A 26,712-nucleotide genomic window follows, 5' to 3' on the forward strand; every position below is an offset into this window, starting at 1 on the left:
CGTTGCCTTACAGAGCACTCTGACCTGATGGCACACATTGTAACATGCACTGTGGAAGCCAGTGGACGCTCTGTGGAAGGCCAAACAGGGCAAAATTTGTAATGTTATTTTTAAATTTAGCTTTTCAAAAAAATGTCTCTTTTTCAGAAGAAAACAAAACATTTAAAATAATCACATTTATGACCTAATTACATTGTCTCAAAACAAATATAGGCAAACAGACACTGAGGAGAAACAGTAGGCATGAGAAAATGGGTTAAACAGGATAAAATGATAGCCATCCTAGAAATATCTTCTCTGGCAAGGATTGCAAACTATTTGGAAAAAGGCTGTCAGTTTATGAGTGATTCAAATGGCTGCGTACACTTTACATCAGAGCTCTAAAGCAGACCATAAATGGAGCAGAAGTGCATGTTACTTAGGCAAGAACTCTAGATGTCTATCTGATAGTGCTGTGGCTAAATTCAAGGAAGCGATCCCATCTGCATTTAATTCAATGCTATGTCTCAATATAACAGAGGACTCCTATGCAAATCGCAGCCCCTCCCATATTGACCATCTTGTTGATGGTGCTGCAGGCTCACTGCGAACAACACTCGATTCTATCGCTATAGAATATAATAATAAGCTCCATGGTATAACCCCCAAACCCACAAATTAAAGCAAACATCACGAAGACTTAAAAGGAAATGGCGTTCTAACAACCTGGAAGAATCTCGTTTAGTCTGGCAAAATAGTCTTAAAACATATATGAATGCCCTCCGTAATGCCAGAGCAGCTTACTACTTATCATTAATAGAGGAAAATAAGAACAACCCCAGGTTTCTTTTCAGCGCTGTAGCCAGGCTGACAGAGAGTCACAGCTCTATTGAACCATGTATTCCTATAGCTTCCTATAGTGCTGCATTAGACACCATTGACCATCACATCCTATTACAGAGACTGGAACATGTAATTGGCATTACAGGAACTGCACTAAGCTGGTTTAAATCCTATCTATCAGATCAATCTCAGTTTGTAAATGTTAACAGTGAGTCCTCCGTGCACACCAAAGTTAGTCACAGATTTCCACAAGTTTCTGTGCTTGGACCGATTCTATTAACCTTATATATGCTTCTTCTAGGCAATATTATTAGGAAACACTCCATAAACTTTCAATGTTATACGGATGATACCCAGTTATATCTATCGATCAAGCCAGATGTAACTAACCAGTTAGCTAGACTTCAAGCATGCCTTGAGGACCTAATGACCGGGATGACGTGCAATTTTCTGATGTTAAACTCTGACAAAACCGAAGTTATTGTACTTGGCCCCAAACAGACACATTATCTAAAGACATAGTTGCTCTAGATGGCATTGCCCTGGCCTCCAGCAGCATTGTAAGGAACCTCGGAGTTATCTTTGATCAGGATTTATCTGATCATCGTAGTGCGTATGCGCCAGCCCGCATGCTGCCTGTTGCCGTAGCCCCGTCTCGTCGTTTTACTTTTTCCAACTTTTAACTTTCCTTTTTCTTCCAAACTTGAGTAACTTGTAAGTGTAATTTAAACTACGCTCTTTATAAAAATGAGGGTAGAAAGTGTTTTGCCACTACTTATTACATATATTATTACATTGTATTATTATACTGTATTATCATCATCAAACGATAAACCCACTTGGTACGTCACACTTATTTTATCTTATACTTATACCCACCTGGTACTTAATTTATTTTCTGACCTGTTTTTATAGTGTATTGTATTATATTTTTTGCTAGTACTTACTCCTGTGTGCACTGACGTAAAGGCGAGCTGCTATAACAAAGAGTTTCCCTTCGGGGATCAATAAAGTATTTCTGATTCTGATTATCAATTTAACTCCCACATGAAACACACTTCAAGGACTGCCTTGTTTCACCTACTCAACATTGCAAAAATCAGGAAAATCCTGTCTCAAAATGATGCAGAAAAACTAGTGCATGCATTTGTTACTTCAAGGTTGGACTATTGCAGTTCCTTATTATCAGGCTGCCCGAATAAGTCCCTTAAGACTCTCCAGGTGGTCCAGAATGCTGCGGCATGTCTACTGACAAGAACTAGGAAAAGAGATAATGTTTCTCCAATATTAGCTTCTCTGCACTGGCTCCCTGTAAAATCCAGAATAGAATTTAAAATCCTTCACCTCACCTACAAAGTTCTTAAAGGTCAGGCACCATCATATCTTAAAGAGCTCATAATACCGTATTACCTGACTAGAACACTGCACTGCCAGAATGCAGGGTTACTTGTGGTTCCTAGAGTCTCCAAAAGTAGATTGGGAGCCAGAGCCTTCAGTTATCAAGCTCCTCTCCTGTGGAATCAGATCCCAATTTGGGTTCAGGAGGCAGACACCATCTCCACATTTAAAAGTAGGCTTAAGACTTTCCTCTTTCATAAAGTTTATAGTTAGGGCTGGCTTGGGTGAGCCGAGCCTTGAAACATCCCTTACTTATGCTGCTATAGGCGTAGACTGCCAGGAGACTTCCCATGATGCACCTCTTTCCTCTCGCCTCCTCTCCCTCTCCATCTGTATGCATTTTTATCCCATTACTGCATATTACTAACTCAACATTTTCTCTCTCCAGTAGTTTTGTACTTTCTCGTCTCTCTCCTCTCTCCTTCTGTGGCTTTCAGCAGGTTTTTCTGCCTCCGGAGGTGCAGAGACTGGATCTTTGGTTGTGGACCACTTGCTGCCCCCGTGTTCCCGCTCAACAGCTGCTGCTGCAGTTTGTTGTTGTTGTTGGCTTTGTTATTGGTACTGTCATTATTGTTCCTAAGGCTGTTATTCCTATTATTATTAATATTTATTAATATTAATCTTACCACCACCATTACATTATTACTATTTTTGAAATTCTAGTTGGTATTTGCATTGACCTTGAATTGAATTGTTGAATTGTTGCTCTTTAGTGTCTCAGTGTATTTGGCTGAAATGAAATGCTGTAACCTTTATAGATTATTATTGTTTTATTGTAGGCTATTAATGGTGATTTGATTAGAGTGACGTGTGTGTGGCGTGATCAACCCCGATTCAGATGAACATTTTGCATCATTATTGATAAAAAGAAGTGAACTTCTCTGAAAGTTGGCCTCTGAGCCATAAACAGCCCTGTCCAGAGATCTGATAAGCTTTCCCCCAGTAACTTCCTCTGTCCCATGACCTTTGCCAGACTCGAGGTCACTAATGGAAAGTTTGACGATTTGCGACATGCCTGTAAGAACTCACAGAGCATGAACAATGAAGGTCGATAGTCAACTTCAACCTAAGCCAGTTTTGTAAATTATGACTTTCTCTCCCTGATTGTGCCTAAGATGACCTGACACCACTCTTTTTAAGGAACATCTCATGATCTCTGGTCTTCATCAAATGAAACCAGAAAACTTTAAGACTAAAGGAACAAAGAAAGTAACTTGCAGAATCAAATGTATTAATAAATTTGTTATGTTAAGTAACAATGTAAGAAGAGTGTGGAACTTGATGTTGTCATGCTGATTCCGACAAAGAGCAATAGACCCTGTTAAAAAGAACTGTTCTTTATGTAAAGAAATTAATATGATGTTGTACAAAGTATGGATCAGAATTTTCTGTATTAACAAAACTATCCTTTCAGGACACCCATAATAATTTGGGAAAGCACGTGTGATAATTTGGGATACAGTCCTTGCTTGCAACTCTATGGCATATTTCAAAGAATATTTTAAACAGAGTTTTTGTTGTCTTAACCTTAATATTAATCATTTAAACATGCCCAAGGTTACTTGATGTTACATATTAGCCTATTATGATGAGTTATGATAGCTGTTTTCTGTCCTCACTCGCCTTGTCATAGCCTCAATGATGTGTTTAGCCCCTTTGAGTAGCTAATAAAACAGGAGATGTAAATATGCATATACACAACAAATCACAAATCACGCTGATCACAGCGTACAATAAGATAAAATACAATTAGACACACAGGGTGATGTGTGTGTCTATTATAGAGAAGAAATAACCCCTCACTTTTGCATTCCTCTCACAGACAGGCAAACAAATGACATCCTTAAATCCAAGGATTGCTGAAATATATGGACTTAACTGGATTTAACTTGTGTGATTTTAGTTTACTATTTCATTTACTGTTACAGATATATGTATGTATAAGCCCATATATAGAGACACATGTATGTGTATCACCATAATAGTGTTGTAACATATATTACCATGTATGACATTTAATTAACCCTGTCTTTTACTCATACTCATAAGTGGCTAATATGCCGTTTTATTCATAAAAGTGTGTGGTACAGAACACTTTAAGACAAGAGAAAACTTCTTGTCCTCGCTCTTACATCTTACATCTCTTCTCTGCTGCTCTTCAAGACCACCCGATCAACAGTAGATCTCTACCCCCGATTGAATCCTGCGGCCCAGCAGGCCTCAACTGACCTGCGGAGGGACCAGAGGCACACAGAACATGTTGGGAAAATACCAATATCCACCAACTCCGAAAGAAAGAAGCCTGCTAAAAGGAGCCGTTCTGAGATCTAACATGACAAGTTAGAAACAAGAGATAGAGAGAGATAGAGTGAAAGAGACTCAAAGACTTTTAAACAAAGAAACTTTATTAGCACTCCCAAACTGCTGCTACCAGGTTAAAGAAGCCTGCTCCTCTCGTAGCACCTGAGTCCTAATGAGGATCGTAACAAAATTTAAATTCAGTCAACATCTGGTAGACGCTCACACTGCGTTGCCATCACAACCGAATCATCAGCCTGATTATGGAAGGAGAGACCTCTCAGGGGAGAGGGGAGTAGTTTGCTCTGCTCAGGTAAAACTCAGGTGAAACAACAGATAGGCCTACTTTTCCTGTGATATTGGGGTGATGCTTTAGCTTAATAAGAACAATTAAGAGACGTAGATCAAAATTAGGATCTCCCACCAACATAGGTATTATAGCTAAATTACTTCAGGTGATCAATAATTCCTAATAATAATCTCATATCATTTATTAATTGTTCATTGCTGTATTCATAATATTCATTAATTCATGCATTTATTAATTGTTCACCTCTGTATCCACGACATTTATTCATGGTTGCATTTATCCATTCATTTGTGCATCTCGTAGTTATTAGTTGTCTGTGTGCTGTTAGTAATGTGAGTAACAAATGTTTTACATATAAAGTCTTTGCCCTTTGTTTTCTGTAACTTAGTTTCATTCACTTTACTTATCCGTTCTTTTTTTACCACTTGCTACCTGAGTTCAGATTAATTTCCTCCCGAAGATAATTTGTGCGTTATCTCTTGACTGATCACCAAGAGAAACGAATTATTAGGGCCCAAGCACCGAGAATCAGTCATGAAGGCCCTATTGAAATTCAAAGGATTATTAGGGCCTGAGTACAGAGTATTGGTGACGAAGGCCTTATTGTAATTCAAAGAATTAGGGCCCGAGCAACAAGAATCGGTGACTAGGACCTATTCAAATTAAAATTATTATTATTATATAATAATAATTATACAGTAAGTTGTTGTAACTTCAGTGTACATGGTCAAATCTGCCCCAAACTTGACATGTTTGATAAGAGTCCCACCCAAATGATATCTTCATGGTAATATTCAATCACAATCATTGCGCCACCTTGCATGACAATCATCATTTGATTTACATGAAAATGTCAGGGTGTGGTGTACACTTGAGCAACTGGAACATGAGGTATAATTAATTAGTGGGTGTTGTCTAGCACCACAAAGTGGACACAGTGACATTTAACTCCTTCCTGCAGTATCCATAACAAATGAAAATTCAGAGCTGTGTCGACTGATCTGCTTGCAGCTCTATTTTGCTTTGATGTTGTTATGTTGACTCTGAAATTATATCGCTGGACAAATAGTTAAAGTGGGTCCATGTAATATTTCTGATTAACTATATTTCCCTAAAACTGAGCTAAAATTTAATTACATTATTGGTGGATAACGCTGATAAGGGCTGCTTTTTACCTATATATTTTACTACATAGTGGCACATTCAGCAGCGAAAGAGCCAGATATTTTTCTCAGGAGTTGGTGGAGACCAAAACAGTGTGGACTTAGATTCATCAGATAGATACAAACATGGCTCTGCTGGGACCACTGGGACGCCACAGATGAATTTGTTCATTTTGGTGACCTAAACTGAACTTTTATGAAACTGAGCAATTGAACTCAGTCTCCCACAATCCTCCAGACTTCACACCTGTGAATAAACTCCCACCATGGACCCAACATTTAGCTACCATTGGTCAGTCTGATCTGTGACCCATAATGTCACCAGGTCAATTAAAGGATCAGCCCACCATTGTTCTTTCTCTCTTTCCAGGAATTCTTCACTGCAGCATAGAGCTGCTGCTGTCTCCCTCTCAGTGTGGCCTGCTAACCAGCAGACACACAGCAGAACTGAACTCTCTCTTTCACGGCAGCAGCTTAGTTAGTGCCAGCGGCTACGACACACAGTCTGCCAGCTAACTTAAACAAGCAACCGGAGCAACAAAATAGCTTAACCTACTAGCTATTAATAGTAATTTTGGTTATAGTTATTAATTTAATTATTAATCAGTTCCAAATTAATCTCACTTGTCAAGTTCAAGTTCTTTTATTGTTTCTTTTATTAAAACCTAACATTAGCAGCATGGCAAAAGAATTTGAAGCTTTTTTTACCCTAATGCACCTTAGGACTGTTGTGTTTTTTCAGGAAACAAGTGGAAGCCAGTTACTCTTTGATTATATTGATAATTCAGCCAGCAGAGTTCAATGCATTCAAGCATTAGCATTCACCTTGCCAGAGCAATATGAAGAAGTAAGGCATAGCTAATCCATTCCTGACAGCCAGGTTGTGTTACTGATGCAGATATGGATCCAGTATACTACGGTCACAAATATTAAAATCTTACATTTCTGTCAGTAGCATAATGTTTTTGAAGTGTAGGGATATTTAATCTACCTCCATGCTGCAGCACTCCAAAGCACAAAACTGCTGATTATTCACATACAAATAATCTTCCCGCTATTTATCTGAAACAGAACCAATCAAGGCTGTCAGGAGCCTTTCTCACACTCATATACTGACTCATATGGGATTTGCCAGATTATAGTGCAGCAGACACAGAACTAATAAACTCTGTCGCAACCAGTGCCATCATCTTCTGCTTAACAGAACCCAGCCATTTAGTCATGATCATAATGAATGAAAACTAATCAAACTAGAAAAGATTAAATTTTCTGAAATTTCTTTTATGTGTGCTTGCAACTTAAACATTTGTACATTCAGTACATTTTCTAGTATTTAGAATGGATGCAAGGAGTTCTTGTCCAATCCATCTTAGAGAAAGGTGCTTACATTTGTTGTTGTTTACATTTGTTACAACTGTTTTAGTATAAAGCAGATGTGCTTTAACTGATGAAATGAAAAGCTTTGCAATCAATGATAAGTTTTAAAATCATTAATTTTAACAATACAGATACCATAAATGGCTCTACTAAAATTCTCATTAATCTCATCCACTTGTATCAATCAATCTACCTGCTTCCCATTTTCAGGAAACAGCATCCTCTCATCTCACTTAGTTGATTTGATGGCTATCAGTGAATGGTGAGATTAAGCAAGAAAGATATGGAGTGACACTGCTGTGACACAGTACCAGTGAATATTTTATATGCTAACGGACCTGAATTTAACCTCTCATCCAGAAGAGAGTGTGTGTCTCTTCCTTTTACTACTGGAGGATTATTTATTAAAGGACTGTGAAACAGAAAGCTCACTTGCTGGGCTCTGCTTGTGTTTTGACTTCATTGGCCTCTTCAGGGCCTCATTAGGCTGAGGATGACTGGTGGAACTGTGCTTGTGTCTTCCAAGGAGCCGCTGCCTCCAGGACCGGATGAATAATCGAGTGATGTCTGCAGTTAAAGTGCTGCTATTTAAGGGAGTTTCTATGGTGTTTACTGGTATAAAGAAGAAATAGATAACAGCTGTTGTGCGCTATCACCACCAACATCCGGGAGGAAACCACAGCTATCTAACCTGCTTACCGGAGGTTGATCCATCTCAGCAGGCCCAGTCTTTGGGCTCTGTGCCGGTAAGTCTCGTTGGACCTCCTGTGTGTAACGTTACAAGTCTACTTCCCACTGTCGGCTCCCTTTGTGGCGCCCTAGTGGGTAAGTCTCGCCTGGTGTTGCTGCCTGCTTACTACACCAAAGACAGCATTTACACCTGTCACGACTACTTTTACTGGCCATAGCTGTTTCTTTTTCCCCAGTGACCACCACCTGACAAAATAGGTCATGCCTCCACAAACCTCACCATCCGGAAGTGACAGCTGCTTCCGTCTGACCCAGAAAATTTCAGAGCAGGAAGGAAGAATATCCGTCCTGTACCAGATTAGAGATGAAGAGCGGATCATTGACTCTTTGATCACTATGGCCCCTGCTGTCACCACCACAACCGAACTGGACTCGACTCTCCCATGTCTGCGTGTCACTGCTGCCCCGGCTGCAGACCACTGGACCCAGCTGGGAGCTAAGCCCAAGGTGCTGGTTAGCTCCACTCCTAGCCAGAAGGAGCCATGGACTGTTGCTGGACTTCCACCGACTCGTGGGTCGCCGCATCCCTTCATCCCCCCATCATCCCTGGAGTCTGATGGTCCCTTGTCGCCGTCTCTCCACAGCTGTGTCCAAAAAATCCGTCTCCCCTGTTGACCATCGCTCTCAACAACATGCCCCCTCTTCACGACCTGGCTGCATGAAGATTTCCCCTCGCCCTGTAAGCAGCTCACTGGTTGGGGCACGCTCCCAAATACACGCCCCCTCTTCACGATCCGGCTGAGAGCAGTTCAATGCTCGTCCTGTAATCCCCTCTCTGGTTCAGACCTCCCCCTCCTCCTGCTTCATTGATTATTGGTGATTCCATATTCAGAAACATTTAATCAAAAACGGCTGCAATGTATTGCTTGCTTTTTTTAATAGTCTTTTTACTATTACTATTATCTGTTTTTATCTCTAGACCAATCCCCTCTCTCCGCCGAGGTGTAGGGCGTTTTAGTAGGCTGCTCAGTCTCACATGGCTACAGTCAGTTTGCTCCTCACACAACTTAGTTTTTTAGATGGCATTCACCCCAGTCGACAGGGCGCCCGTGCCCTGGCTGCAAACATTGTTCATGCTGTCTCCACCGCCATACGCACATGACAAATCATTCCTGCAGCACACCTGGACACGCTACACCACCGATCACTGAACAGAACTCTTCCTCATTGCTATTGACTTTCTCCATCTCACTCACTAGCTCCACCCACCGGCGTACAAATCCGTCTCCTCCTTCACCTTGAACTCCCAAACCGCAAGTAAGTCTGTTTCTCTCTGCCGTTGTTTGTTCACATAGAGCCTAACATTAGCTAGCTGTCACATGACTAGCGCTAGTTCCAGCAGGCTTCTGCCAGACCAGCATAACGTCAGTTAAAGGTCAACTTTAACCCAGCCCGGTTCTATGTGAGAAGACAACAGCATAGAGAAAAAGACTTACTTGCTGTTTGAGAGTTCCCGGTGAACTCATGGAAGCCTTTGCCGTAGGTTTGCGGTGATGCCAGAGGCTTAGAGTGGATGAGAGAACGGTTGGTTCAGGAAGAATGACGTTATTTATGCAAATGTAAGTCACGCTCTCCTTGCACCTCCCCTCAGACCTGACCTTGAGCTTCTCAACCAATCACAATGTGATAAATGAGCTGCCTTACGTTTCCACTATACTTTTTCTAACACATGCATACATTCTTCTCTTACATGCATATATTTTCTTCAGACATACATACATTTTCTTCTTACACACATATATTATATATAATATTAAATGTATACATTGACTGCATATGCATGAGAGCAAATGTATGAATGTGTGTGTTAAAAATATATAAATAAGAGAATGAAAATGTGTGGGTGTAAGAATGAAAATAAATTAATGTGAGAGTGAAAATATATGTATGTGAAAGGAGAATGTATGTATGTGAGAAGGCCAGAATGTATTATGGCTTGTATACAAATTCCATGTATGTGTAAACCTACAATAAACCTTATTCTGATTCTGAAACATATTTCCTCTCGCTGTATGTGAGGTGTTGGCAGTATAAAACAAATTTTCTAAATAAATGCATTTTAGATTTCCTTTCCATGGAAATGCGATCTTTTGTTCATTAATGTTGGCATCAAAATCAAAAGTTTATGTCCATGCGTGTGTGTGTGTGTGTGTGTATGCACTCCATTTTATTTGTCTAGCTGCACGGTTATGACTGCCAGAGGTGAGTCACTGCTTGTGTCAGCACCTTTACTATTTATAACACATCTCACAGAACTAAAATAGTACTATCCACCATATCAGCATGTGTGTGTGTGTGTGTGTGTGTCATTGAGGTTCTGCCAGCACAGCCTCATAGTGTAGAGATACTATTCAGAGTAACACTAACTTGTCTGAGTCTGATGGCCCGCTACTGCATGACTCCATCATTAAAGCCATTATATCATGTGGCTGACCACCATTACCACTAACTAGGATGCTGTGGATTTCCCCTATTAACCCAAATGAAATTCTGAGGTGACAAATGGAAACTTAAAAGTAAAATTCCTATCTAACTACTATAACTAACAGAGAATGTCAGCCAGTACATCTTCAAACTCTTTTGGGTGTATGGATTGATATAAGTGTTCAACTTTGACACCGGAGACCACTATTTGTACTGTGTCTCCTACCGACAGTCAACATCAGTTTCTTTTAACTATGACTATCCCCTTCCTCTAACCTTAACCCAATAGTTATAATTGCATTAAAATTAAGCAAACCCTAACTAATGTGGTGGCATGTAAGAAAATGCTCATATGTATAAAGTAAAGTAAAGTATAATTTTGTAATGCTATTTGTTGTTTTGGAAGGCACTAAATCTGGTATCAGGTCCCAGTTTGGGTTCAGGAGGCAGACACCATCTCCACATTTAAGAGTAGGCTTAAGACTTTCCTCTTTGATAAAGCTTATAGTTAGGACTGGCTTGGGTGAGCCCTGAACCATCCCTTAGTTATGCTGCTATAGGCCTAGACTGCTGGGAGACTTCCTATGATGCACTGAGCTCCTCTCTCCTCCTCTCCCGCTCCATCTGTATGCATTCTTATCCCCATTAATGCATGTTACTAACTCGTCTCTCCTCTCTCCTTCTGTCTCTTTCAGCAGGTATTTTCAGAGTGTGTGGTTGTGGGCCACCTGCTGCCCCTATGTTCCTGCTTGACAACTGCTACTACAATTGTTATTATTAGTCTTATTGCTATTATTATCATTATTATTCCTATCACTATCATTCCTATTATTATTATTTTATTAATATTAATATTAGCACTACCATTACATTATTATTATTTTAAAATTCTAGGTGGAATTTGCATTATCCTTCCCCCTCTCCCACCCACTCCACTCTCTCTCTCTCTCGCTCTCTCTCTCTCTCACAACCAAACCAGTAGTGGCGGGTGACTGCCCACCTGAGTTTTTCCTTGTTGGATCTCTGTAAATAATATTTTAAAGAGTATGGTCTAGACCTGCTTTATAGGAAAAGTGCAATGAGAACTGGCGCTATATAAATATAATTTAATTTAATTGAACTAACAATGTGATTTGTAACTAACTTTTGGTCATGGGTTCATGATCTTAATTAATCTGCAGCCATTTAAAATCAAATACAAAGGTGAACACACCTGATTTGTCCATTACAGTCATTGTAAAATTGCTATGCTTTAGTTTTACATACCTGCAACTAAGCTGATAAACATTATTATAACTAATATGAATGATTGCCAGAGCTATGAAAACTAAGACCTAGGTTGTCAAAAGCTAAGTTTTCCTTTAAGGTTAGATCTGGTTTTGGCTTAAGGTGTGTTCTGAATTTGAGGCAATTTCCATTAATTTATGTTGCAGCCAGACACAGGCGGATGCCAGAATGTGGTTTCACTTGTCTTTATTAAGTCTTTGACTTAATACTTGCTGCCGAAAAAAAACTACTACCTTCTTGCTTACACTTTAATAAAACAACAACCAGAGAAGTTCTTCTTCTACATCTTCTACCTTTTAAAACTTGCTACTCACTCACAGGCACCACCTGGTGGCGAAAGCTGTGCAGCACATTTCCAAACATCAATACCACTTAAAAAAACAATGCTGCCTAAAAAACATATTAACATCAGGATATTTAGACTTTAACATTGCCTACATCCATGGAAATAAGGGTGCAATTGCAAATTGAATTATATTAAAAAAGTCAATTATGGGTTCCCTTATAAACAGTATCAAACAACAGAAAATAACAAAATAGTAAACATAATAATAATAATAATGCCCCACCATCCCCATTGTTCTATTATGTTTATTTTCTGTTAATTTTATTTCCCAAAATGAAGGTCTACACACTGCCTCCACACTCCCAGGATTTCAATTCTGGGGGAGAAACAGAGTCCTTTATAGAGCTGGGTATCGATCCTCAATACATTCTGAGTACAGAGCATCAAGTATCGAAGGTATCAAATGCTAGGTCAGATTTTTTGGCTTGTTTAGTGTTATCTGATCAGACATTTTTTTAATTTAAATCCTGAAAGTTTTCTAATGTTTTACAGTCCACATGTGGGAATCAGCTTGTAAAATAAGCAGCAGGTTTTCATTTTTAATTGATGTTAAGACCCAGCTTGGGAAGAAAAAAAAAGTCTCAGAAAAAATGGAAATTTGAGGACATAATCTGATTGTCCTCAATGGTAGCTATGGTATTGGTCTGAACACATTTTAAAGGCTAGGATTTAAAGTCAGTGTTGTAGTTGAGATTAGGTTTTTGTTAAGAAATAATGCAACTAACAGAGGGTGAACATGAATGTATAACAGATGCATTTGTATGAGCAAATGCACTCAGATTTATCTGCTTTTGTAGATACCTGTGTCAGTCTGTTTACTATCTGAAGTTACGAATTGAAGATACCCAACACTGGGTGAAGTGGCTGGGTTTTTAGATCATTTGTTAGGTGAGGGTCAGCTGGAGGTGAGCGCTAATAGAGGATGGCATGGAAAGGAAGAAACAGGTTGATGAAAAGCTATTTATGCTGCTTAAGCCAATCCTCTTGCACGTTTCCCAGGGCTAATCAAGCAGAGAGCATGAGTTAACCAGAGGGAAACAAGGGTTTATCTCAGAGCAGGAAGACATCACTAATCACTATAATGTGGTTAGTTGGACTGATATTGTTCTGGACCACTGGCTGCACCCACACACAATAAGTTGTTTGGTATTCAGCAGCGCTTCTTCTTGGCCATGATCACTTGCTTCACATTCTTATCTCTCTGTCTTATCATAATTAGGTCTGTTTGTTAATTAACAGCCATTTTATGGTGGAGACACTGTGATACTGGGTTTTGATGGGTGATACATTGGTCTGTCTGTCGATCGGTCCACCACTTTGATTGACACAGACTGAATTATCTTGACATTTATTGGATGGATTGCGATGAAATTTGGTACAGAGGTTCGTGGTCCCCAGAGAATAAGCCGCCAGCCGCTCTTTAGCTATATACTCTTGTTAATAATAGGCCACTATTAGCCCCATACACCTGTAAACCAATTTATCAGTCGAACCTGAGTGTGTACTTTGTTTGCACTTGCCTCTTGTCAGTTAACGGACAAGGTGGCGGCCATGCAGTGAAGTCAATCCAATTCAATTCAATTCTGTTGGCACAATGCAAAGACGTAGATTTTTGTATTTTTTTTTCAAATAGTAGAAGAGTAATTGTAGTGTTAATATCTATATATATAATGAGAGCTACCCCTAAATTCTATTCTGTATTTTACAGGGAGCCAGTGCAGAAAAACTAATATTGGAGAAGTATGATCTCTTTTCCTAGTTCTTGTCAGTACACATGCGCAGCATTCTGGATCAACTGGAGAGTCTTAATGAACTTATTCGGGCAGCCTGATAATAAGGACTTGCAATAATCTAGCTTAGAAGTAACAAATGCATGCACTGCACTTGCAGGTGAAAGAAGGCAGTCCTTGAAGTTTGTTTTATGTGGGAGTTAACATAACTCAGAGATTCCTTACAGTGGTGCTGGAGGCCAGGTCAATGTCATCTAGAGCAACTATGTCTTTAGATAATGTGTCTCGGAGGTGTTTGTGGCCAAGTACAATAACTTCAGTTTTATCAGAGTTTAACATCAGAAAATTGCAGGTCAACCAGGTTTTTTATGTCCTTAAGGCTTGCTTGAAGTTTAGCTAACTGGTTAGTTTCAATGCCAATTAAATGTTCCAGTCTCTGTAATAGTATGTGATAGTCAGTCGTGTCGAATGCAGCACTAAGATCTAACAAGACAAGTACAGAGACAAGTCCATTGTCTGATGCAATTAAAAGGTCATTTGTAATTTTCACCAGTGCTGTCTCTGTGCTATGATGCACTCTAAATCCTGACCTAATCCTGATCCTAAAGAAGCTCATGAAGTCGTTACTACTGAGGGCTATAGGAATACATGGCTCAGTAGAGCTGTGATTCTCTGTCAGCCTGGCTACAGTGCTGAAAAGAAACCTGGGGATGTTCTTATTTTCCTCTATTAATGATGAGTAGTAGGCTGCTCTGGCATTACGGAGGGCCTTCCTATATGTTTTAAGACTATCTTGCCAGACTAAACAAGATTCTTCCAGATTGGTGGAATGCCTTTCAAGCTTTCACGATGTTTGCTTTAATTTGTGGGTTTGGGGGTTATATACTATGAGCTAACCTTATTTGTTTTATTATCTTCTCTTTTAGAGGGACAATAGAGTCCAGTGTTGTTCGCAGTGAGCGTGCAGCACCATCAGCTAGATGGTCAATTTGGGAGGGGCTGCGATTTGCACAGGAGACCTCTGTTATATTGAGCCATAACATTGAATTAAATGCAAATGGGATCGCTTTGTTGAATTTAGCCATAGCAATATCAGATAGACATCTAGAGTAGGAGTTTTTACCTAATGGCATGTATTCCAGTAATAGGAGTTCAAAAGTTATTAAATAATGGTTCAGTAAAGAAGGATTCTGTGGAAAGACTATTAAATGTTCAATTTCAATGGCATACGCCAGAACAAGGTCGAGGGTGTGATTAAAACAGTGAGTGGGTTTATGCACACTCTGACAGAAGCCAATCAAATCTAATGATGAGATAAATGCAGTACTAAGGCTATCATTTTCAACGTCCACATGAATATTAAAATCACCTACAATAATTACTTATCTGTTTTAAGGACTAAACTTGACATAAAAAAAAACTGAGAATTCAGATAAAAATTCTGAATAAGGACCAGGACACTATAGTACTATAGTACACTACAACAAACAGAATTGGCTGTCGTGTTTTCCAGGTTGGGTGTGAAAGACTAAGAACAAGGCTTTTGAATGAGTTATAATTTAATTTAGGTTTAGGGTTGATTAATAGGCTTGAGTCGAAGATGACTGCAACTCCTCCTTCGCCAGTGCCCTGAGGAATGTGAGCATTAATATGACTGGGCAGAGTGGATTCATTTAGGCTAACATATTCTTCATGACCCAGCCAGGTGAGACAAAATATTCAATAGTCAATATGATAATCTGATATTAAATCATTCACAAGTACAGCTTTAGATGGCAGAGATCTGATGTTTAAGAGTCCGCATTTAATTGTGCTATTCCGTTGGTAATTTTGTTTAGTTTTTTTTGTATACCTTCTCTTATGTTAAATTTTGATTAGATTAATTTGGTTAATAAAGTGGTCATGGGGCAGACACCGTCACTAAGGAGTCACTTGGGTGGGTAACTGCTCCAGTGAAAACGACGGAGTCCGACATTGTCTTTGCATAAGTACACACCGACTCAACATTAACTTTAGTGACCTCCAAATGGCGTAATTGGGAGTTGTTACCGCCAATGTGAATAACAGTCTTACTGTATTTATGCTTATCCATAGCTAGCAGTTTTAAAACAATTCAACGTCGCCTGCTCTGGTCCCATGAATACATTTGACTATGGTCGCTGGTGTCGCTAACTTCACGTTTCTCAAAATGGAGCTGCCAGTGATCATAGTTGATTTCTCAGCAGGTGTGTCGCTGAGTGGGGAGAACTTGTTAGAAACGTGAACAGGTTGGTGGTGAACCGTGGGCTTCTGCTTAGGGCTGTGCTTCCTTCGGACAGTCACCCAGCCTCCCTGGTTTCCCGGCTACTCGGGAGCTGCGGGGGGACTACTAACAGGAGCTACCTCTGGTCGGTCCTCACTGGCTACTAGGGGCTGGCTAGCTAAAGCAGCTAACGATTGAGTTCCCATGGTGCGAAACTGCGTTTCCAATTCACTAAGTCTCACTTCCAATGCTACAAATAAACTACATTTATTACATGTACCATTATCACTAAAGGAGGCAGAGGAATAGCTAAACATTTGACACACCGAACAAGAGAGAGCAGGAGAGGGGGAGAGAGAAGCCATCGCTAGCTGCTAAGCTAAAGAACGGTAGCTAGCAAAACTGAATAGCGTGTAAACTGTGGGATTAGCGAGGAAGTCGCCAAATGACAGAGGGAACTATGAGTGCTTGAGCAGGACTAGTGTGTAAATGTGTGGCAGATAATTAGCCGCTGTAATGAAGAATCGAACAAAATTAACTGTGATGAGCTAGAGCTGCAAAAATACGCTACCAGTAACACACAAACACCGGAAATGAGGTAATATTAACGCTTATACCGCAGCATGTCAGCATGTAATGTAATCGCATGTAATTACTCAGCCTCCCCTTGTCCACTGCCTGTAGGTGGGATACTGACAGTAACACTCCTCCCCCACTGTCAACCCTCTCACTGGGAGTAATGAGGCACGCCACACACACATGCATGCATACCCTCAGCACAAAGCCCATCCCTGTGTGTGTGTGTGTGTGTGTGTGTGTGTGTGTGTGTGTGTGTGTGTGTGTGTGTGTGTGTGCGTTCATGCGTGCGTGCGTGAACATGCACGTGTTTGTGTGTGTGTGTAAGTGAACAGTTGAATGCTGTAACTGTTTGTGTGAGTGAGAAATAAAAGAAATAGCATAAAATAGCAAAGAGATGGGTGCAAGATGAATTGCACTGTAACTCAGCTTTTGCAAGGGTGTTGAGATTCTAAACTACCTGATTATAAATTCTTTCTTTACTGGTCAACTAAGAAAAAGGAGGAATAAGAGTGTGTTAATGTTAATGGGGATTACAGGGACGATTAGAGACAGCAGATGGCTTAGAGAGACACAAAGACACAGTACTGAGTTCTGTGGAGTGGTGGTGTGCGCGTGTGTGTGAGTGTTTATACACTCACACACACACACATCCCTCCTCCACTTGGGGCGGCCCACCAGGCAGAAGTGAACAGCTGGATGCAGCTTCTTCAAACCCACACAGAATAATGGCTGCAATTTGGCACTTGATGAATCTCAGGGAAAACAGAAATAATTTCACCCGCCTACATTATGCCTTGATAGCACTTCTCCAGCTCCGTCTGCATAGGCCAATCTGATGCTCAAGTGTCTGTTCAAAACAACAAATGCCTTTTAATCACTTGTAAAGATCCATATGTTTTTATTGAAAGGGGTGCTCGACATCAGCAACGCTCAAAAAAGGAGAAAACAGGTTTTCATCCCCTGAAGCTGCACATGTTGCTACACACACAAGAGTTCCATCAATACAGTCGGACATTTTAGGAAAAAGGCTTTTTTTGCTGTCACAGGGAAATCAGAAGATCGATCGATCAGTTTTATCATTGTGAGCTATGTAAAGAGATAGGTCCAACAGGACAGAAAGCAGAGAAAAACTGTAAATTTATCTCTGACAAAAGTGAAAAATGCCCCTTCCAACAACACTAAATGATATTGTACAACTTGTAAAAAAAATTAAAGTGTCACTGATACATCCGAGAGTCATGGGTTGTGATCAGCGCTAGGAAAATGCTCTCGGTACTATTTTGAGATGCTGCAAGCTGCATTGAAGTAGCAGTGGTGGAAGTTGCTATTAGTTGCTATCAAATGCTATCAGTTTTCTGATGAAGAAGGTCTCTCCTGAAAAACTGATAAACAAGATTTTTACCTGACAATAGCTGAGGTATATTTATCTCATGCTCACTGTAAAATCTAATTCAACCAAGTAGGCTAGCTGTTACATGCAACTGTAAACTGCAAATGGAGTTGGGTGAAAATAACGATATTTCTGTCTAAAATGTAATGGAGGAAAACTAGAAAGTCTCCCTAAAGTCAGAACCTCAAGCAAGGGCGTTCGTAGAGTCGTGGACGAGTCGGTTCGCTAGTGGCGGGTGAACGAAACGTCTGCTGCAACCATGCCCGTTATCTACCACCCCACCTCGTTCTCCTTCTGTGTTGTCGCGAAGTTTCAGAGCGACAGCGACACAGAGCGAACCAGAGTCACTCACTCGCACTCCTGCTGCCAGAAGAGCACTGCCTGAGATTACTCTGAGCAGCATGCATGGGAATAAATTACAATGTAATAGATTTGTGTATATTTCTCACTTTCCCCCTGATGGTCTGAATAACTCACTAGATTTGTCGCTGGTTGTTTTTTAGAGATAATGTCGCTAAGAGGGTCTGAAAGTCTAACGAGAAAGTCACAGAGACTGCGATGAAAACTGGGTGTGTGTGTGTATGTGTCACAAAAGATTCAGTGGTTGTATGAGTTCATAAGTCATATTCATATAAAATATTTTGGCAGTAAAAAAACACTGACTGCTTGCTAAGCTAGGCTTTACACATCCTGGACCTCTGTACTGGGTGCAGAAATAAAATGAAAGTGTTTTTTCATCTGACTCTGGTTTAAAACAGACTATTCCTCAAATATGCATTAATGAATGTTTGGGGCCAGAACTCAACAACAAGACGAAAAAACCAAAAACAGTTGACATTTTGTAAATTGTGGTCATATTTCTGGTGTCCAATGTCACTCTCCTTTTAGCTCTGTTTCATTCTCCACCAATGCCTAAGAAAAAGATCTTGCTGTTTAGCTGTAAACACTCCACCAACTTGTCTGACATTTGGTGCTGGGTAGGTAACATACAGTGGTACAAGAAGAGTATTTTCACCAAAAAGCGGTCTGCTGCTGCTGGAAACAAGATGGATGAGAGTAACTGAACAAAACAGTAAAGTTGTGGTCCGGAAAACCAAAACAATTAGCCCTTAGAGGCTAAAAAACTCCACAGAGTCGGTGGCAATTCTCTTTGGGTTTGCCGCTATGAGCAACCCCTTTCACATTACACATAGTCAGTATTGATCAGTGTAGCTATACAAATTGCTGGCATATTTAATCAAATAATATGAGTATTAGTATCACTGTATCATCTTTAAAAACCACTTCCCCCGGAGCTTATTAGGTTTTCTGGTGTAAATGGAGAAATTAAGCACTTGAGACTTGATCCGGAGAAGCTGCTGTATTTGCCCCTCCACCACCGATCCCTTGTCACTGTTGATACCCTCACGAGACCCCTCTCAGCTCAGAGGTTAAAGGTCACCTTGAGAGGGTGGTGGTGGTGGCAGTGTGTGTGTTGGGGGATTTTATGGGGACATCAGAGGAAGAACAAAGAGCGGGCCATGTGACTGGAGGTGAAGCCTCTTTTTTCTTTTGTGCACCACATGGACACGAGCATCTGCGGCAGAGAGCCTGAACAGAGCTGCATGCTGCATGAGGACAATACAGAGACACTGTGTTGTTTTCTGTGTGTGTGTGTGTGTGTGTTTTATACAGGCCTAAATAGCCTCCATTCATTGGGTCTTGCTGACTGACTGGGTCTGGACAGGGGAACTGCCCTACTAATTACCATCAGTCATTGCTCTGGTTTGTTCGGCTCTGCAGAGACCTTTGTTTTCCCGCAGTGTACCAGGAAGTGTCCAGACCCATGGTGTACGCTGGTAGTGATAGGTAGGGGATTGTGTTGAAAAGACCAACAAGGGCACCCTGGAAGTATACAGCACCAAAAACTGTTTTTCAGGACTACTGGAAGCCTGAACAGCCACTGTGATTTATCAGTTTTTAATTGGGTATATAGTCTGAATGCCATTCTTCCAAGATCTTAAAAATCTTGCAGCAAGAGAGAACTGGTCCATGATGGGGAAATAACGTGATGAAGACATCAACATGAAAGACGAGACACAGCAAATTGATTTTGTGTACCCAAACTCTGTTCTCTCACAACTGGTTCAAGAATATTTTTTGAAATAACTGGATTTGTATTGCCAAACGGGTTAAAATGATTTCACCACACTAGCAGATATTTTTCACTTGTTTTAAGAAAACTTAACTCAGCGACTTTTACCTCAGGCCTAAAGAGCAAAATCAGCAAGACTGGATATGTGACTTTGTTGCATCTGCACGCAAAAGATCTGATGCTGCCTTGGGTGATTCAGTCCCTGACTGTTAGAAGTGAATTTTAAAGGATAATTCCAGTTTATTACAACTCGGGTCTTACTTTTGTAGGTTTGGTCATTCTGGTTATGGTAAAATTGTACCCAGGAAAATAATTGTGGAAACACAGTGACAAGGCAAGAAACTTGAGCAGTCAGAGGATCGGATAAGTTGTGAAGACTGTACCGGAAATCTCTGTGCACTCACACTTACGGGAAATACAGTAGGTCAAAGTTTGAAGCATGAAGTTGATCTGTAAACTGTGATGAGTGTTTAGCAATGTCACCATGTCCATTAAACCCTTCCACGAAGTGTTTCTCCGCTGTCAGCCACGACTGGAAGAAAAAGAGACTTGAAGAACAGAAAAAACACACACCCTCCATCCGACGATGATGTAGATCATTCAAGCTATGACAGATTAGTAGTGAATATGCCCAAATTTCTAACTGAGTGGTGAGTTTTATTTAATTATATATGATATCTAAATAAACTTGAGTTTCAGTCGCACACGTCTCTCCTTCTGTTCCCTCTCTCGCTCACCCACACCAGCGTGCTTCCTTTCTCTCTCTCTCATCATGCTTGTCGGTGTTTCTGACACATTCATCATAACAGCTGGAACGTCGCAGAAACACTGAGATAACAGAGGGACCTTACTTTGAAGTAGAGCTAAATGAATGGACCTATTTTTAACAGATTTTATGGATTTACTTTTTATTTTGACAACTTGACTGAATACCTTTTCACACATACACACCGGTCAAAAAGGCTGAGAACTCCTGCTCTACACGGCCGAAAGTACATCCAATGCAAATAAGTTACACCAAAACCTCACCCTCCATTAGCCAAGATGTCCTGCCCAAGGTAGATGCTAACCTGCCGGGCGTCTAAACAGGTAGGTAAGCATATTCACTTCCATTAAGGTTAATATCTGTGGAAAAATTGATTTGTTGTCTCCTGAAATTTACTTGGAGATCACTTTGGTCAGGCAAGAATCAAATGAAACCAAACCTTTCGTGGTCAAACCTACATAAGACTTAAGTTGTAATAAACCGTATTTTTCCATTAACTGCAAAGCTGAACAAACATAGATGCTCAATTCAATTAGAGTTTCCAGTCCAGCTGACTGTGAGAAGAAACCCATGAGAATAACATGCAAACTCCACTCAGTGAGGAACAGGAATCTAATCCCCAACCTTCTGTCTCTGGCTTCTGTGCTCCAAACACTGAGACAATACAAGCAAGTCTTCTGCCAAAAAGACATTACACACAGTGCCAGATTACACATTGCAACAAAATTCTATACATATGCAGTTAGTGTAGGGGAGTAATGTGACACACTACTCATCTGATTGTTTCATTTAGCATTTTTGGCCCGGTTACACGTCAGCCTTGGTAGTAGCCCACAGGGGATGATTAAACGGATAAAATACAAATATTTCCATAGTGCATTTGTGAAATCGTACTCTTTTCCTTCTGCACATATTGCTGGGAACAGCAGTCTCTTGAGAACCCACCCCCCACATTACTCCTGTGGCTAATTTCAGCCGCCCATCTGCACCAGAGATATGGATTTAGTCAATGTGTCACTGAAAAAATATATTACACTCTACCTAAAAAGCCTACTTTTCCAAGATATCAACAGTCAACCTCTTTTCTATTGCCCCTCCCTCCCAGGCAAGAGGCGCTGAGGTGTACAATAAAGCCTCCTGCATTGTTGTGTTGAGCACATGGGGAAGGATCGGAGCTCCGAGAGGAAGGCAGGATCTCACCAAAAGTGTCACATCAATCGTGATGTGAAAGACAAGAACACACCAACATGCAAAAATGGTTCACTTCCATTCATCCCAGCATCGGTGCCAAGGTCCTGTCAGCGGGCTAAACTAGCATCAGGGAGCCAAGGACCAACGCACTTACACACATAAACATGTCTATACCGTATCTAGGTTAACTTTGTCTGGCCAATCTGCTCTGGTTTCTCTACCCTTAATCTCCTCCTCTGCCTTAACACAGTGGGAGGTACAGCACATAATACCATAGGATTTCCATTCCTTTGCACGGGGTGTGAACAATGAAGCTGGTAAACAATAATAAATCTGAGGAGAAGAATACAAAAATCATTATTTAAGTTACAACAACAGAGAATGTAAAGAGAGTTTGACCTGTTTGTATTTTTGAAGTTTTTTAGATTGAGGAGTCTGGTATTTTGAGTCAACATTTTCAATTAATTAGAAATTTAGGTTTTGGCGCTCAATACCTCCAGAGCTAAAAAGCTCTCGGTTTCCCTTCTCTGCTAAATTTTGCTTCCACAGGACTCAAAAAGGGAAACAGTAATTTAATTTCTTTCGATTTTTTTTTTTTTTTTGCCAAACAAATACAAGCATGTTCCTGCTTTTAAATTAAAAATGATTTACTTAACCATTGCTGGACAATTAGGCAGAAACATAAACTCAGCTGTGGTCAGGGTAGAACCTCCATCATATTAAAGTGGCTGATATATAAAAGACCACTAAGCTGATAACAGCCTGGACTTCAGTTTGAGCTCTTTAGAAATCAGTTTGAAACAAATATAATTTTAGATACTTTTCAAAGTTAATTCTATAGCTTTAAAGTCAAACAAACATGCCATTAAGCTGTAATCATTATTTTCAAAAGCAGATAAAACTGTTTCTGGACCTATTTGTGGAAACAAATATTTGACATGTTTGTAAGCCTCAATCCTGAGTGGGCTTTCTTTCTTTAGCAATTTAAGCTTTCTGTCCCTTTAGAACTTTCAACATTCGTTTGTATTGCACTGGAAAGGTGGAAGCTAGTAAGCCTAGTTTGCTAACTGTACCACTGATTTATACTAGACATCACTTTCATGCATGTTATTTCAACACCTGCTGAGTCATTGGCAGCTCCTTAACACTCTAGCTAGCGTTATCTCTTTATTTCATGATGATGTGGTGATGGCAAATGACCAAACTATCAAAAAGTGAAAGCAACGAGTAGCCTTGTGCCTTGTGTACCCCCAGGTACACAATGTAACGCACATCCCGTCTGGCTAAGCAATGGGTAACAACGTCGGCCCCTTTTAAAAGTTGCTGAAATTAGCTGAAACTAGACTGTAATAACATACTATTTTTATTGTCCACCCACACAGATATTTCACCAATCAAATTACGGCACTGGCATTGTCCCCCCAAACAACACCAGTGTAGGGGGTGCTATCACTGCAGAAAATGTAAATGTATACTTTCTGGTAATTACAACTTTGACCAGATAAGTACATAATTCAAAACAAACACCAATGATATATATGTTGATTTCTTAGCAAACATTTGTTTTAATTTCAGGTGGACTATAAAAGCATTAAGGAAATTGCATCCTGCACATTCTGGATATTACAAACACAGATTATTAACAAGTATAGATTACATTTTAGACTCCTCCCAAAGACCCATTGATCCCATACAGACGGTGCTGCATTGCCAGGATTATACCCATTGATCAACTCCTACTGTAGGGGGGAGGTGCAGGTTCTCAGTGAAACCAGTACATTGATCCAGCGAAACACAGAGAGATTAGACAGTAGTGAAAGAGAACATTGATCTCCAGCTGTAACCAAAGGGCACTCCTGTCCTGATGGGTCGGGGGGATCCATCCCCCTACTCCTGCTCCCATCACACCTCCTCCACCCTGCTCCCCTCCTTCCTCACTCCTTCTTTCTGCTCGCTGGACCATGCTTCAGTATTGTGTCCTTCTGACCATGTGCTGCTCTCTCACTGTGAATGAGTCTCGACCGGTGAGAGGCACCACCCAAAACAGCAGCAGGGAGCCTTGTACAGTAGGCTACTGCAGCTGCCTACACTGTAAAGCTACTGTACTCACATCACTCTGGTTTAACTCATCAACATCCACCTCTGGGTTACTTTTTCACAAATCAAACACCTGCATCAGCACTAAAATACTATGGAGTGCTTCTGCCGTCTCCTTTGCAGAGTGTTTGTATTTCCCCTGCTCAGAAAAGAGCCACATGCAGCTACAGTGCGCACACATGTTCTCATCAACTGCACACATGTCAAACTGTGATAAATGAGTCCAATAGCAATGCAGGGCAGCCGAAGAGTCCCAGCTGCCTCAGCCCAGAACGGGGGAAGCGTAGCCTGCTCCTCCAACCCCCAGTCTGGTGGCAAAGACACATTCACCTCAGGGAGGGACAGCAGTAAATATGTTACTACACTATAGCAAGATGGCTCCAATGCATCAACACTCTGCCACATGCATGTCTGCAAGAAAAGAGGCTCAGGGAAGAAACTATTGTTTTAAATGAAGGTTCTCCTAATTTGATTTGATCAAATCGTGAAAAGGCAACAACACAAAAAATGCACCAAATCAATAAAAAGCCACAAAGAAGAACACTTTGAGCAAGTTCACCAGCTTTCCTGCACCCTTCTATGTACACAAACATTTACATATTAATATTTCATCAAGACTGCAAGAGTAGTAGTGGATGGGACATCCATGCAGCCACTCAGCATCTCCAGGAACCCCCCTCCGAACCCCAGGGGGGAGATGGTGAAAGAGTAGAGAGGGTGGACTGTACCTGTTTGCCAGATGTATAGGGGTTTAGTTTCCACTGCGGTTTGTGCATTCAGCTCCCACATGGAGAGAAAGAGCAGCGCTATCCTCCAGAGAGAGGGGAGCGGTGCCCCTCTCGAGATCCCCAGCGTCCCCATGGCTCTGCTGGCCAGCCCCATGGCACAGCAAGTACTGTAGTTCCCAATGCAGTGAAGAGGAAAGAAAAGCAAGCCTGGCCACGAGGTAGAGCGCTGGACTCAAGTGTTTTCTGCTTCTGCTTTGTCCACACCAGTGCATTCAAGAAGAAGTAGGCTAATCCCGGGCGAACGGGGCTGAGGTCTCCTCTCGCTCTCCTCGTCCTCTCTGTTTCTCTTTCTGTCTTGGATCGTTAATGGGAGAGAACAAGGTCTGGCAGTAATAAAACAGGGAACAATAGATCCCTAAACCTAGCCTGCTGCTGTATGCTGGGTTGATGCAGCGCCTCCCTCTCTCTCTTTCTTTCTCTCTCTCTCTCTCTTACACACAGACACATGCACACACGCCCACCCTCTCTACCCTCCCTCCCTCTCACTTGTCTGTCTTCCCCTTTCAAAGGGCTCAGTGAAGCTGCTCTGCACTCCGATCGAGGTAGGCAGCTGCATCGGACAGGTGGAGGTGTGTTTGTTGGTAAAATGAACAACACAAGTGGCTTAAAATAGACCAAAAATACTTACAAAAACTTAAATTGATGAATTGATGAAGATGATTTTGTGGGGACAGTTTTTCTGCATCTTTAAAAGGCGTTTTACATGTTGAACCAGACTATTCTCCTTCAAATTTAACTTCTCTGACAAAACTCTGCAATGGTTCACTTCAAATCTTTGGTTTATAACTGTAAACAGTGTTATAATTAACAATAAGACAGATTTTTTCTGAGGGAGTAAAACAGGGATTCCATAGGGTTCTGTCCTTGGTCCACTGCTCTTCAGTTTAAATTATACATAAAAGATTTACCAGAATCATGTTATAGAGCAGATTTTCATGTATGCAGAAGATATTGTTATGTGTCTGGAAGAACTTTTTCCACAGTTTCCCCCCAGTTGTTGCAGTACTTAAAATTTGCAGAAGCACAATTTGAAACTCGCACTTAACACTTAAAGAGCAACTTGCAGGATGGAGACCCCCAGTGAATCAATGTCCAGGAAAACGATGAACTAGATTTTCAAAAATAACTGTACTATACTATACTGTATATATACACCACAGTTTATGTCCACCTCAAAAAAGACAAATTGGACGTGATGTCACATAAGGGAGAGCAGCCAAGCTGGGTCAAGTTTTTTTGTTTTTTTTTTTATTGGCAGGATTTACAGAAGACAATTACAAATACTTTACTTCACTTACTTAGGGGCAAAGCAAACATAAGAAGACAATGATAATTAAATTTCAGATGAAAATGTATCGGGTTCCTTCTCCAATGGCCATATTTCACAGGCATCAATTGCTGGTACCAAACTGAATAATGTACAGCACAACACAACTGGGAGGAATGGTAATATTCAAGTTATGCAACATATGGCTAACGTAAAGTCTTGTCTTTGGGGTCTGATAAAGTCAATCCACCTTGACCATATATTGGTAAGTTTATCTTGGTGTACTCTGAGGGGATATGTCAATTTCTCCATTGTATATATTTGATGAACAATGTCTATCCAGGCCTCAATCA

At 40.7% G+C, this 26,712-nt stretch overlaps 1 protein-coding gene across 3 annotated transcripts in view; it reads right to left on the reverse strand.

The window, feature by feature from the left end:
• thsd7aa (thrombospondin, type I, domain containing 7Aa) overlaps positions 1 to 25,521 on the reverse strand; it is a 194,980-nt gene extending 169,459 nt beyond the window's left edge. For all 3 annotated transcript variants that reach the window (XR_006375187.1, XR_006375188.1, XM_044171549.1), the window contains exon 1: positions 25,033 to 25,521. Coding sequence is in view for 1 of the 3 variants with exons in the window: in XM_044171549.1 (XP_044027484.1) it covers positions 25,033 to 25,186 (154 nt within the window). In the remaining 2 variants the exon portion in view is untranslated. The remainder of the gene's footprint in view (positions 1 to 25,032) is intronic.
• Positions 25,522 to 26,712: the final 1,191 nt, after the last annotated feature.

Source organism: Siniperca chuatsi, linkage group LG17, assembly GCF_020085105.1.
Source record: "Siniperca chuatsi isolate FFG_IHB_CAS linkage group LG17, ASM2008510v1, whole genome shotgun sequence".
NCBI classification, from domain to species: Eukaryota; Metazoa; Chordata; class Actinopteri; order Centrarchiformes; family Sinipercidae; genus Siniperca; species Siniperca chuatsi.